General features: G+C 35.8%; 2 protein-coding genes across 2 annotated transcripts; both read left to right on the forward strand.

Annotated features, from left to right (window-relative positions):
- Positions 1–1,029: 1,029 nt before the first annotated feature.
- Positions 1,030–3,485, forward strand: LOC114761471 (reticulocalbin-2-like). The gene is made up of 6 exons (XM_028950841.1): positions 1,030–1,588; positions 1,669–1,771; positions 1,873–1,938; positions 2,296–2,451; positions 2,875–2,971; positions 3,372–3,485. The coding sequence occupies exons 1-6, from the start codon at positions 1,030–1,032 to the stop codon at positions 3,483–3,485; spliced, it is 1,095 nt and encodes a 364-aa protein (XP_028806674.1).
- A 2,150-nt stretch (positions 3,486–5,635) lies between these two features.
- LOC114761466 (importin subunit beta-1-like) lies at positions 5,636–10,207 on the forward strand. Its single transcript, XM_028950832.1, has 3 exons — positions 5,636–5,775; positions 6,496–8,919; positions 9,010–10,207. Exons 2-3 carry the CDS (start codon positions 6,503–6,505, stop codon positions 9,206–9,208), a joined length of 2,616 nt encoding a protein of 871 aa, XP_028806665.1. The 5' UTR covers positions 5,636–5,775; positions 6,496–6,502; the 3' UTR covers positions 9,209–10,207.
- The last annotated feature ends 772 nt before the right edge of the window (positions 10,208–10,979 follow it).

Raw genomic sequence — 10,979 nt, forward strand, 5'->3', positions numbered from 1 at the left:
GATCCTATAATTTATTGAAAGTTCTGTTGTTAAAAAAAAAAAAACATCATTTTTATGAGACACAGGTGGCGACTAGAGAAACACTGCTTTTCACTCCATCGCAGAAAAGAAACAAATCTAATGGTACGAACACCAAAAAACACAACAATAATACAAGAATAAGCTCAGTGTTGAACTTGCTCATGATCTTATAGAAAATTTTTACATCTTTGATCAATCACCACCTCTTATATATAAGAGGCGGTCGTTGATGAAGGAGGATATGGTTTTTTTTTTTTTTTTTTGCTTTGGCTAGATCCTAGGTTTTTTTTTTTTTTTTAAGCCTGTATGTTTCTGTTAAAGTAATGTCACTTACTCAAAAAAAAAGAGGCACCCATCTTTATGTGACCATATTATTCCCTCCATGATCATAAAATTTTATTTACATTTTTAAAATCCAATTATTTGAGAATAAATTAAAATAAAATTATATTTTCTCTGGGAAAAACTTGAAAAGAATTATCCCAAACTAAATACACACACAACCAACCATATCTTTTTTTTGCCGATTGCGGCGTAGATACGAACTGATTTAACAAGTACATATGGATGGCGAAGTTAAACCCCAGGTCAAAGCCCAGCCTCACGCTTATTTGACAAAATCTATTGAAGTCCAAGCAAAATTTAGAGTCACCGTTGGCATATATAGCTAATGTATAATTTGGAGGCGTTTACAAACAAACTCACAAAAAAAATAATGGCAACTATGCCAAGCCCTAACTTCCATTCCAACCGTCAATAACCGCTTTTCCCTCCCCTCTCTAGCCTCCCTCCCTTGTACCCTCCCTCTTTCCCTTTCCTTCTTCTCTCTTTCTCCGTCTCCCTCTCAGAGGCACCGGTACCACTGCACCTGATACGACATGAACGTCATCACCTCACCATAATATATGTAATATCTAACAGTAGAGTAATGTTCTAATTGAGACAAATATTAGTTGAAACGTTGTGTCGTATCTTTAACAACAACATAATCGGTGCTTCCTGACAAAGATGAAAAAGGTGGTGGTTTACGCCGTCATAGCCACCGCCTTCCTCTTCTTTTTCGTCGTCCTTTCCCCTCTGATCCAAGACCAACGCAGAGGCCCCTGTCTGAACCGTCGGTTCGGGTACAATATCCGAGAACGAGGTGTGAGCTTCGACCCGCTGGAGAGACGGATTAACGAGAGATCATCATCAGGGACAGAAGATAACGGGAAGAGATTAGTAGCAACAGGAAATAATTTTGTGGACACGACGAATAGGGAAGAGGACGATGTGAATGTGAATTCGAACACGACGGTGTTTAATGAGGTTATGGAGACGTATCAGTATCTGACGGCAGGTGGGAAACTGAACACCACCTTGAGGTTGACCATTTTGTTCCCTTTGTTAGATAGAGACCCTAAGGATTATTTGATTAGTTTCAACGAGTTAGAGGCGTGGATTCTTCAACAGTCAATGGATAGGTTAGATTATATGACCTCCACTGAGTTGAACTCCAAGGACAAGGATGGCGACTCCGCCATTTCTTTCCGGGATTATCTTCCCCAGTTTTCTGACTCCGATATAGGTACGTACGTACTTGTTCGTTCAATTAAAGACTCAGAAGTCGGTGATTTTGTGGGATATTAATGTGTGAATTTCAAACAGAGAAAAAAGGGATGGTGCACGGAGAAGCAGGATGGTGGCAAGAGCGATTTGAAACGGCCGACTTGGATCACAATGGACTGCTTAACTTCACCGAGCTTAAAGAGTAATAATAAAATTGTTCTTTTTTTTTTGGTTTTATTGTTGTTGGATTATAAGAAATATATCTACATGAATAAACAAGTGTTGGTGGGTTGTTGCATGCAGCTTCTTGCACCCAGAAGACAGCAAGAACGAAGGAATGCAGAAATGGCTATTGAGAGATAGGATGAAGTAAGGGTCTGTACGTTGTTATAATAATTAATTAGTATTTCTCCTATTCTATGTGTAAGTTCACACAAACAAAAAAAAAATTAAATTTTATTAATTTTCTAACTTTATCCGTATCTAATATGTATTATACCACACACATGAATCTGAAGTTGACATAATAACAAATAAAGAGTAGAATTGCAAAAAGTTTCTATCTCTACTTTATAAACAGAACTAAAAAAAAAAAATCTTCCTCTACTGTATAAATAGGATCAGAGAAAAAGAAATACATATACATATATATATATACATGATGAGGTTGAAATGTCTGTGATGAGTAGTGCGTACATGTTTGAATGTGACGTGTATATAATGCAGGAGAATGGATTATGATAATGATGGGAAACTGAATTTCAAGGAGTTTGAAGACCATGTGTATGGTACGTACGTGAGTTACGTGGAATTTGAAACTGCTGGAAAGAACGTTCCTCAACCACAACAGAAGTTTCATGAGCTTGATGTCAACAACGACAAGTAATAACCTCATTGTCCTTTTCTAATTTCTTCTTACATTAGTATCTCCATCCACTTGAATTTTTATAAATTTGTTGTTTTATGTCAGTTTTGATTATATATAGAGCATTTGCCATAATTAAGAATGGCGCGACTGAACTGTACGATGTTGTCTTGTTTAGCTTTTATCGTTCACATAAATGATTAATGTTGTATGATTTTTTTTAAAAAATATTTTATTTTTATTTTCCATACTAATGATTTATTTCAATGTATGGCCTCTCAGATTTCCTGGTTTCTTCCATTTTATTTCCATATCTCTCCAAATATTTAGTGTGTGTGTGTGTGTGTGTGTGTTTTACTTGATTCAATATTTAAAGTAATTAAAAGTACTTTGGCCCTCGATCTGATATATATAATTAACCAAGAACAAATATTTGGCAGTTTTTTGTCGGTGGAGGAATTGATGCCCATACTTCGATACCTCTACCCTGGAGAATTAGCTTATGCTAGATTTTACACAATATATTTGATCAACGAGGTTAGTTTTCTATTTCGCTCTCTTTAATTATTTGTGTCATGTCATCAATTTTTTTTTAAACAAATACTCCTCCGGTCCTAAATATAAAATCCAATTTGTAGTGTAAATTACACTATGAAATGGGTCTTATATTTAGGATCCGAGGAGTAACATATGATGCACCCCTCTCCATTTTTCATTGAAAATGCATAAATTTTCTTTTCACTTGATACAAGTTTTCTACTTTTATTAAACAAAAAGTTTCATATGGTGTTTGTAGTTTTGAAAAAAATAAACCAATGTTTAAATTTTGCTGAGAGAGATATCCATATTTAGAAGAATACTTACCTATTATTTATGCACAGAATTGTATAATTTTGTCTAATTAAGCCCCTCTGGTTGTTGTGTATTAATTTTGCAGGCTGATGACAATGATGATGGGAAATTATCACTACAAGAGATGATTAATCATGAAATTGTATTTTACCACACAGTTCATGCAGATGACTCCCACGATGATCACGACGAACTTTGATCTTCTCATCAAATTAAAGCTGATCAAAATCCTTATGAAACCTTTTGTGTTTATATTATAAAGTAAAGCCAATTTTAATTTCCTTCCCCGTAGCTCATTGTGATCATATATATGCTTTTCTTGATCCTGGTTTTTGGAATCCTTCATTTATTCCAGGGCACCAAACGCACATGTAGAGTTTTATTATTTTATTTACTTAGCACCTCCTTTTCTTAGGACGTTAATTGTGTTTTTTTTCCCTAAAATTTATTTTGGTAACAAAAGCTGATTATTTTTATTACTATTATTATTATTATTATAAAACCTAAAAGGTTTTGTATGTGCTCATGGCAATATAATCGCTCGTTTAAAGGCATCCAATCTAATATTACAAGATTAAATTTATCAAAATAATTTTCACAAAAAATAAAGTTGCTCTTTGGAAGGTCAGAGCTTTTGCATTAGCTAGCTAAGCACCTTGATGTCCCTCCGGGACATCTCTAATGATTAAAATAGATCAAAAAAGTCCACCTTTTGAGTTGGCAGTCACATATATGTACATATTACACACACAATAATAACAAATTTTATCACACCACTATAAAAGTTGCATGATACCATTATGGGCCTATTTGGAAACACTTTCAAAAGTATTTATAATCACATTTTATGTAAGCTGAGTCATCTTACATGCTTAACTCGTATCTCGTATAAATCATTTTAAATGGGTTCCATGTATTATCAACGACCATCTTTTTATATAAATTACTGTTAAAAAAAACTAACTTCTTCTTGTCAGTTTTCTTTTATTTTTCGTAAGACTTCATACTGCTTCCATTCTTCTTCTTATAGGCACGTTAAATAGCCTTTTCATACGTCTAAGAATCTCATTATTCCGTAACAAATTACTACTCTTTATTTTTAACATGAAAGCTAGTTAGAAATTATATTTGGTCTTAAATATAAGACTTTATTTTATTTTGTCTCTTAAATTTATAATTTTTTAGTAAAGGATTCCTATCAAGAAATAGTTCTTATGTATATGATTAAAGATGGTAGTTTAGAAAATTAATACACATATAATACAATTAATTAACTTAGTAATTTTCTTAATCTCTTTAAATTAAATTAGTTATCTAATTTCTCTATTAAAAAGTGTGGAGCTAGTATATTGGCTTTTTAGAAAAGGAAAAAAAAGCCAAACCCACCTCTTATTTCTCGAGAATGTTATCAATGATGAGTAGATCGCTGTCTAAAAATCATAACTGTTGATATGTATAGTTGACTTCTGTCACTTGATTTTATTGGCGTCCAATAATTCCAGACACCAAAGCCAGGCTAATGTTTTGATTTCAATTTGTTTAATTTCAAAATATCAAAAGAAAATGATAGAAAAAGAATCTTGAAATTGCAAAAGGCACTCAATTTTGACAAGTCTCATTCTCATTTTAGGCTTCTCTAACATTGATCTAAGTGCGTGATATCTTGCCATTTCAATATTTTTTCTCTCAATTTTTCTTATAGCTCTCATTGAGTTTCATGCAATATTTTTTCAGCGCATGAGATTTTCATACAATTTATTTTTAATTCTTTCAGCTTACTTATAATTTTAATAGGTTTTGATAATTTAAAAACTAATACTTAAAAAATAATTTTACAAGAAATTATATTTCTCATACATAAAAAGAGTAGTAATTTTCTTAGATAGATAAATTATACGCAAATATTTGTAAAATAACTTCAGATATACAAATATTTTATTAAAAAAAACAACTTTTCTTTTATTTCGCAGCAGGTTAATATTGTTTATTTCTTTCTTTTAATGTCAAGAAGAAAAAAAGACATGGTTTCAGAAAACCAATTTAGCGTAGCAAAAAAAAAAGCAATTTAAGGTTTGGTAAAAAAAAGAAAACCAATGGAGGTAAATCTTCTAAAAAGAATTACCTTTCAGGTTAAAAAGAAAAAACTAATCATCCTTTATTTATTCAAACATGGCCCGCCGGGTCCAGGCAAGCGGCAACAACTTTAAGCAGGGGCGCGCAACTGTGAATAAAACATTAAAACTTGAATAGTGTCAATAACTAATATTTAAATAAATCTTCTCAATAATTCAATTTTTAATTTATATTTATATTTTTCTGGTGACGCGATTTTAGGTTTTGTTTAATTCGAATCCAGCGCGTCTGGTTGTAACCGCTCCTGTTTTGTTCTGCTGCTTCTTCTCTACTCTGTCACTCTTCTTTCGCTTTTGTTTCCGTCTGCAGATCGGTCACGCGGTGGCCTCCGATTCACATAATCATTCAATTCCGAGGTAATTTAGTAATTTATGTTTTCATGGTTTTTTCATTAAGTATTGATCCGATTGACTTTTGGTTTCGAACCTTCTTTTGGGCATTTTAGGATTTTTACGCTTTGTTGGCAATCTTACCGGGTATTATCATAAGTTGATTTATTGTTTCGTTGTCGATTTGAACGATCTTACTATGCTCTCAGTTTCGATCTGAGGCTACTCCCAGATATAACTTGCCGGTTTGATTTTATTCGTCTTTTAATGACGAGGGGGTGGTCAAATTCCTGTTGCTCATATATGGAATTTTATTATTCGGGAAAGAAAGAGCTATGACCAAAACCTATGTTTTGTTTTGCGTTTGCAGTGGAGTAGAGATTTTTTCTGTCCTTGCTAAAAAGAACTAAAAGAATAGATCTCTGGATACATTTGATTAAGAATGGAATAATATTAAACCATCCTCCATTTTTTATTAGAAACATGTGAACTCTTTGTCGAATGCATCTGTTGTTTCTTGTATGTAAATTTTTGAGTGATTATCGTATTTTTTTTTTTCAAGAAAAGAAATTTCACTTGGCTATTTTATTGTTTCGTGTCCAAGGTACTTGGACAAGTGTATACTATAGTTATAGTATATCACTTGGTAACTCACCTTCCTCTGAGTTTATTCCTGGATCTGGTGTTCTGATGAATTGCCCTCATTTCCTTTTCAAAATTTAGTGAGTAAAGCTTTTCACATCATAGGTACACCATGGCGATGGAAGTTACGCAGGTTCTTTTGAATGCTCAATCTATTGATGGGAACGTGAGGAAGCATGCTGAGGAAAACTTGAAACAATTTCAGGAGCAAAACTTCCCTGGTTTCTTGCTTTCTCTATCTGGAGAACTAGCAAGCGATGATAAACCAGTTGATAGCCGCAAGTTAGCAGGTCTGATACTAAAAAATTCGTTGGATGCTAAGGATGAAAACAGAAAACGTGAGCTGGTTCAAAGATGGTTGTTATTGGATCCTGCAGCAAAGACCCAGATAAAATCATGCCTGCTGCAAACTCTCTCTTCCCTTGCAGTTGATGCACGATCTACTGCATCTCAAGTGATTGCTAAAATTGCTGGGATTGAGCTTCCCCAGAAACAGTGGCCTGAACTGGTAGGCGCACTTCTATCAAACATTCATCAAGTACCTGCTCATGTCAAGCAAGCAACCTTGGAGACTCTAGGGTATTTGTGTGAGGAAATTTCTCCTCAGGTTTTAGATCAAGACCAAGTAAATAAAATACTTACAGCAGTAGTTCAAGGTATGAATGTAGCTGATGGGAACAATGATGTTAGGCTTGCTGCTACCAGGGCATTATACAATGCTCTAGGATTTGCTCAGGCTAATTTTAGCAATGATATGGAGCGTGATTATATCATGAGAGTTGTTTGCGAGACAACTATGTCTCCTGAAGTGAAAATACGACAGGCAGCTTTTGAGTGTTTGGTCTCAATTGCATCAATGTACTACGAGAAATTAGCTCCTTACATCCAGGATATTTTCAACATCACAGCAAAGGCTGTCAGGGGTGATGAAGAGCCTGTTGCCCTTCAGGCCATTGAGTTTTGGAGTACAATTTGTGATGAGGAGACAGATATCTTGGAAGAATATGGGGGTGATTCAACTGGGGACTCTGATCTGGCTTGTTTTTATTTTATCAGGCAGGCTCTTCCTGCACTTATCCCTTTGCTTTTGGAAACACTACTTAAACAAGAGGAGGACCAGGATCTGGATGAAGGTGCCTGGAATATTGCAATGGCAGGTGGCACGTGCCTTGGTTTAGTTGCACGCACAGCAGGAGATGATATTGTGCCGCTTGTAATGCCCTTCATTGAGGAGAATATTACAAAACCAGATTGGAGACAGAGAGAGGCAGCCACTTATGCATTTGGCTCGATCTTGGATGGTCCTTCACCAGACAAACTTGCATCTCTTGTCAATGTTGCTTTACCATTTATGCTCAGTGCATTGATGAAGGACCCAAATAATCATGTGAAGGATACCACTGCTTGGACACTAGGACGGATGTTTGAATTTCTTCACAGTTCAATTGTTGGCACCCCACTTATTAATGAAAGGAATTGCCAACAGATTATCACAGTTCTTCTCCAGAGTATGAAGGATGCTCCCAATGTTGCTGAGAAGGCTTGTGGAGCTCTCTATTTTCTCGCCCAGGGTTATGAGGATGTGCAAGTAACATCTCCTCTGACTCCCTTTTTCCAGGAAATTGTTCAATCTCTTCTTACTGTTACACACAGAGAAGATGCAACAGAATCACGATTGAGGACTTCTGCATATGAAACTTTGAATGAAGTAGTGAGGTGTTCAACTGATGAAACAGCTTCCTTGGTGTTACAACTGGTTCCTGTCATTATGATGGAGCTGCACAAGTCTCTTGAAGGGCAGAATCTTTCATCTGATGAAAGAGAAAAGCAGAGTGATTTGCATGGGCTTCTTTGTGGATGCTTGCAGGTAATTATTCAGAAGCTAGGCTCATCAGAGGCTACCAAATATGCCTTCATGCAGTATGCTGATCAGATTATGGGGCTATTTTTGAGGGTTTTTGCTTTTAGAAATGCCACTGCACATGAGGAGGCCATGCTCGCCATTGGTGCCCTTGCCTATGCAACAGGCCCTGATTTTGCTAAATACATGCCAGAGTTCTATAACTATCTGGAGATGGGTCTTCAAAATTTTGAGGAGTACCAAGTGTGTGCAGTCACTGTTGGTGTGGTGGGGGACATATGCAGGGCATTAGAAGATAAAATACTTCCTTATTGTGATGGGATTATGACCCAACTTCTAAAGGATTTGTCAAGTGATAATTTGCACCGTTCTGTGAAGCCCCCATTGTTCTCGTGCATTGGTGATATAGCTCTTGCAATAGGAGATAATTTTTATAAATACTTAATGTATGCAATGAACACACTTCAGCTTGCAGCAGAGATGTATGCGCACACATCAGGTTTTGATGATGAAATGTCAGAGTACATCAATTCTTTGAGAAATGGGATATTGGAGGCATATTCTGGAATTTTCCAAGGTTTTAAAAATTCATCCAAAACCCAGCTCTTGATTCCTTATGCACCCCACATCCTTCAGTTCTTGGATAGCATCTACATGGAAAAAGACATGTAAGAAATATAAAGCATATTCTTTTTTTTTTTTCATATATATTCTTATATTTGTATGTTTTAGTGATGTCAGTGTCTTTTATGATGCAGGGATGAAGTGGTGATGAAAACTGCAATTGGGGTCCTTGGAGATTTAGCTGATACACTTGGAAGTAATGCAGGTTCTTTGATACAGCAGTCATTGTCAAGCAAAGAATTTTTAAATGAATGTTTGACCTCTGAAGACCATTTGATTAAAGAATCTGCTGAGTGGGCCAAGTTGGCCATCAATCGTGCGATATCTGTTTGAGGTTCATCTGAATTAGCACGTTCTATATCATCTTAAAATACCTGCATGCATTTGGGTGTGTCGGGGTGGGTCTGGGATCGCATGTGTCAAGTCATCGCATTCAGGCAACAGAAGCTATCAGTCCGACAGTCTTCAAGTTGTCACTAACTCTTGCATCATCACCAATGCATCACTGACTTTTGCATGAGCATCAAGTCTGGTTCAGATAAGAGGAAGAAGGGAGAGATGAGTTTGCAAATGTGGGTGGAGTCTTCATGCAGAGTTGTCGGCTTCATGGTTGAGTGGAGGTAGCTTTTCATGGGTTAACACTGATCAGGCACCACTGGAGTCATATGTTGAGTCTTGATCATCGGAAGACAAACCCATTATGTCCTAAAGATCGCTCTCTCAAACTGGTTGTGGGTTATCGGCGTGGATGAATTCACTGGGCTATACCATTTTTCTTCAGCACCACCCAAGTGCTTTGTCAAGGGACTTGTTCTTCCTTTTCATCAAATTTACCCCCTGAATCTGTTGAGTATCACTGGGCTTTTTTTCATCCATATTTTTTCCCTCCATACTTGTGTCCTTGGGTTGGGGTCTTTGGGGATTACTGACACGGGGTTGGGATTTCTTTTTTTGGGGACAGGGTTGGGATGATTACATTCTGCTAGCATCATGCATTTCCTTTTTTTTTTTTTCCTTTTTTTGTCTGTAGTTTGTCTCAGGTGGAAAAAAAAAATCATGTTTTTACGGAATCGTCAACTGTGCTTTGACATCATTTTATTCTTGCGGGCTTTGTTTTGCTTGTGAATCGTGGATGTAGTCAGATCTTGGTTAACGTACCTACATAGTCATGTCTAAAATCGTCATATGTGCTGACGGTATTAAAAGAACCAACAGAAGAACAGAAGTGTGGTTTGCTGTTTCGCTTTTCGGAAGCCAGTTATCTTCTCTGGCTCGGTCTTTGTTATCTTTTTCTTGCTCATATAAAAATGTGTATTTTTGTACGTTGAGCAATTATCTTGTTTGCGTCTGTCATCCTTTTTCTCGTAGTATACATGGTTGAGTGAGTCGTGAGTGAGCAATCATCATTGCTGTTGGCCAGGGCTGTTTACCCGTATCATTTTATTAAGATGTGTATGGGGTACAAAGAACCTAGCCCACAGAAGTGTTTTATATAAACGGCTAATACGCTTATACTGCAGAAGTGCACATTGTGGGAATTCTAGTCCATGCGAGGAATTTGTTGAGTTTGTTTTGGCATTAGTATGCTGTATGCAGCTGGATGGTTTACATGGTATCACGAGGTTGATTTTTCAGGTATACTTTTTATTGTAATCGCTAGGAACGATTTGAACCGTTTTGATAAAATCAACAGTTAGAAATGATTACTTCAGAAAACGTTACTTCTGCGATCTTTAATATAAGACTTATTTAAATAATTTAATTAGATTAAAGAAGTTAGGTAAGTTAATGTATTATAAGAAATATGATATTTTTTTTGAAACATTATCTCTCTTAATATCCTCCTTCTCTCACTTATTTAATTATGGTTGAGAGAGTATCTATAAGGATAATTTACAAAAGATTAACACATTTGAGAAATGTTTTATATTTAGGTTTAAAATTAATTTAACAATTAGGTTGTATATTAAGGACTGGAGGAGTATATAATTTTCATTTCATGAGATCAGTAGTCCCAAATCTGGCAAAATCTCTGCCTATTGAGAATTTAGCAAAGCTCGAGAAGTCTTGGCCAATCTTGAATCGGGCTATTTAGAAACAGAAG

The sequence above is a fragment of the Neltuma alba genome, unplaced genomic scaffold, assembly GCF_004799145.2.
Source record: "Neltuma alba isolate B1F8T4 unplaced genomic scaffold, ASM479914v2 tig00011122_pilon, whole genome shotgun sequence".
In the NCBI taxonomy this organism is placed as follows: domain Eukaryota; kingdom Viridiplantae; phylum Streptophyta; class Magnoliopsida; order Fabales; family Fabaceae; genus Neltuma; species Neltuma alba.

What these genes read in the sequence shown, in the direction of transcription:
- LOC114761471 (XM_028950841.1), top strand. Translation starts at nt 1,030, where the DNA reads ATGAAAAAGGTGGTGGTTTACGCCGTCATAGCCACCGCCTTCCTCTTC. An exon ending in CTATTGAGAGATAGGATGAA is followed by an intron (nt 1,939 to 2,295) that starts GTAAGGGTCTGT and finishes TATATAATGCAG; the next exon opens with GAGAATGGATTATGATAATG. An exon ending in CAATATATTTGATCAACGAG is followed by an intron (nt 2,972 to 3,371) that starts GTTAGTTTTCTA and finishes TTAATTTTGCAG; the next exon opens with GCTGATGACAATGATGATGG.
- LOC114761466 (XM_028950832.1), top strand. Translation starts at nt 6,503, where the DNA reads ATGGCGATGGAAGTTACGCAGGTTCTTTTGAATGCTCAATCTATTGAT. An exon ending in ATCTACATGGAAAAAGACAT is followed by an intron (nt 8,920 to 9,009) that starts GTAAGAAATATA and finishes TTTATGATGCAG; the next exon opens with GGATGAAGTGGTGATGAAAA.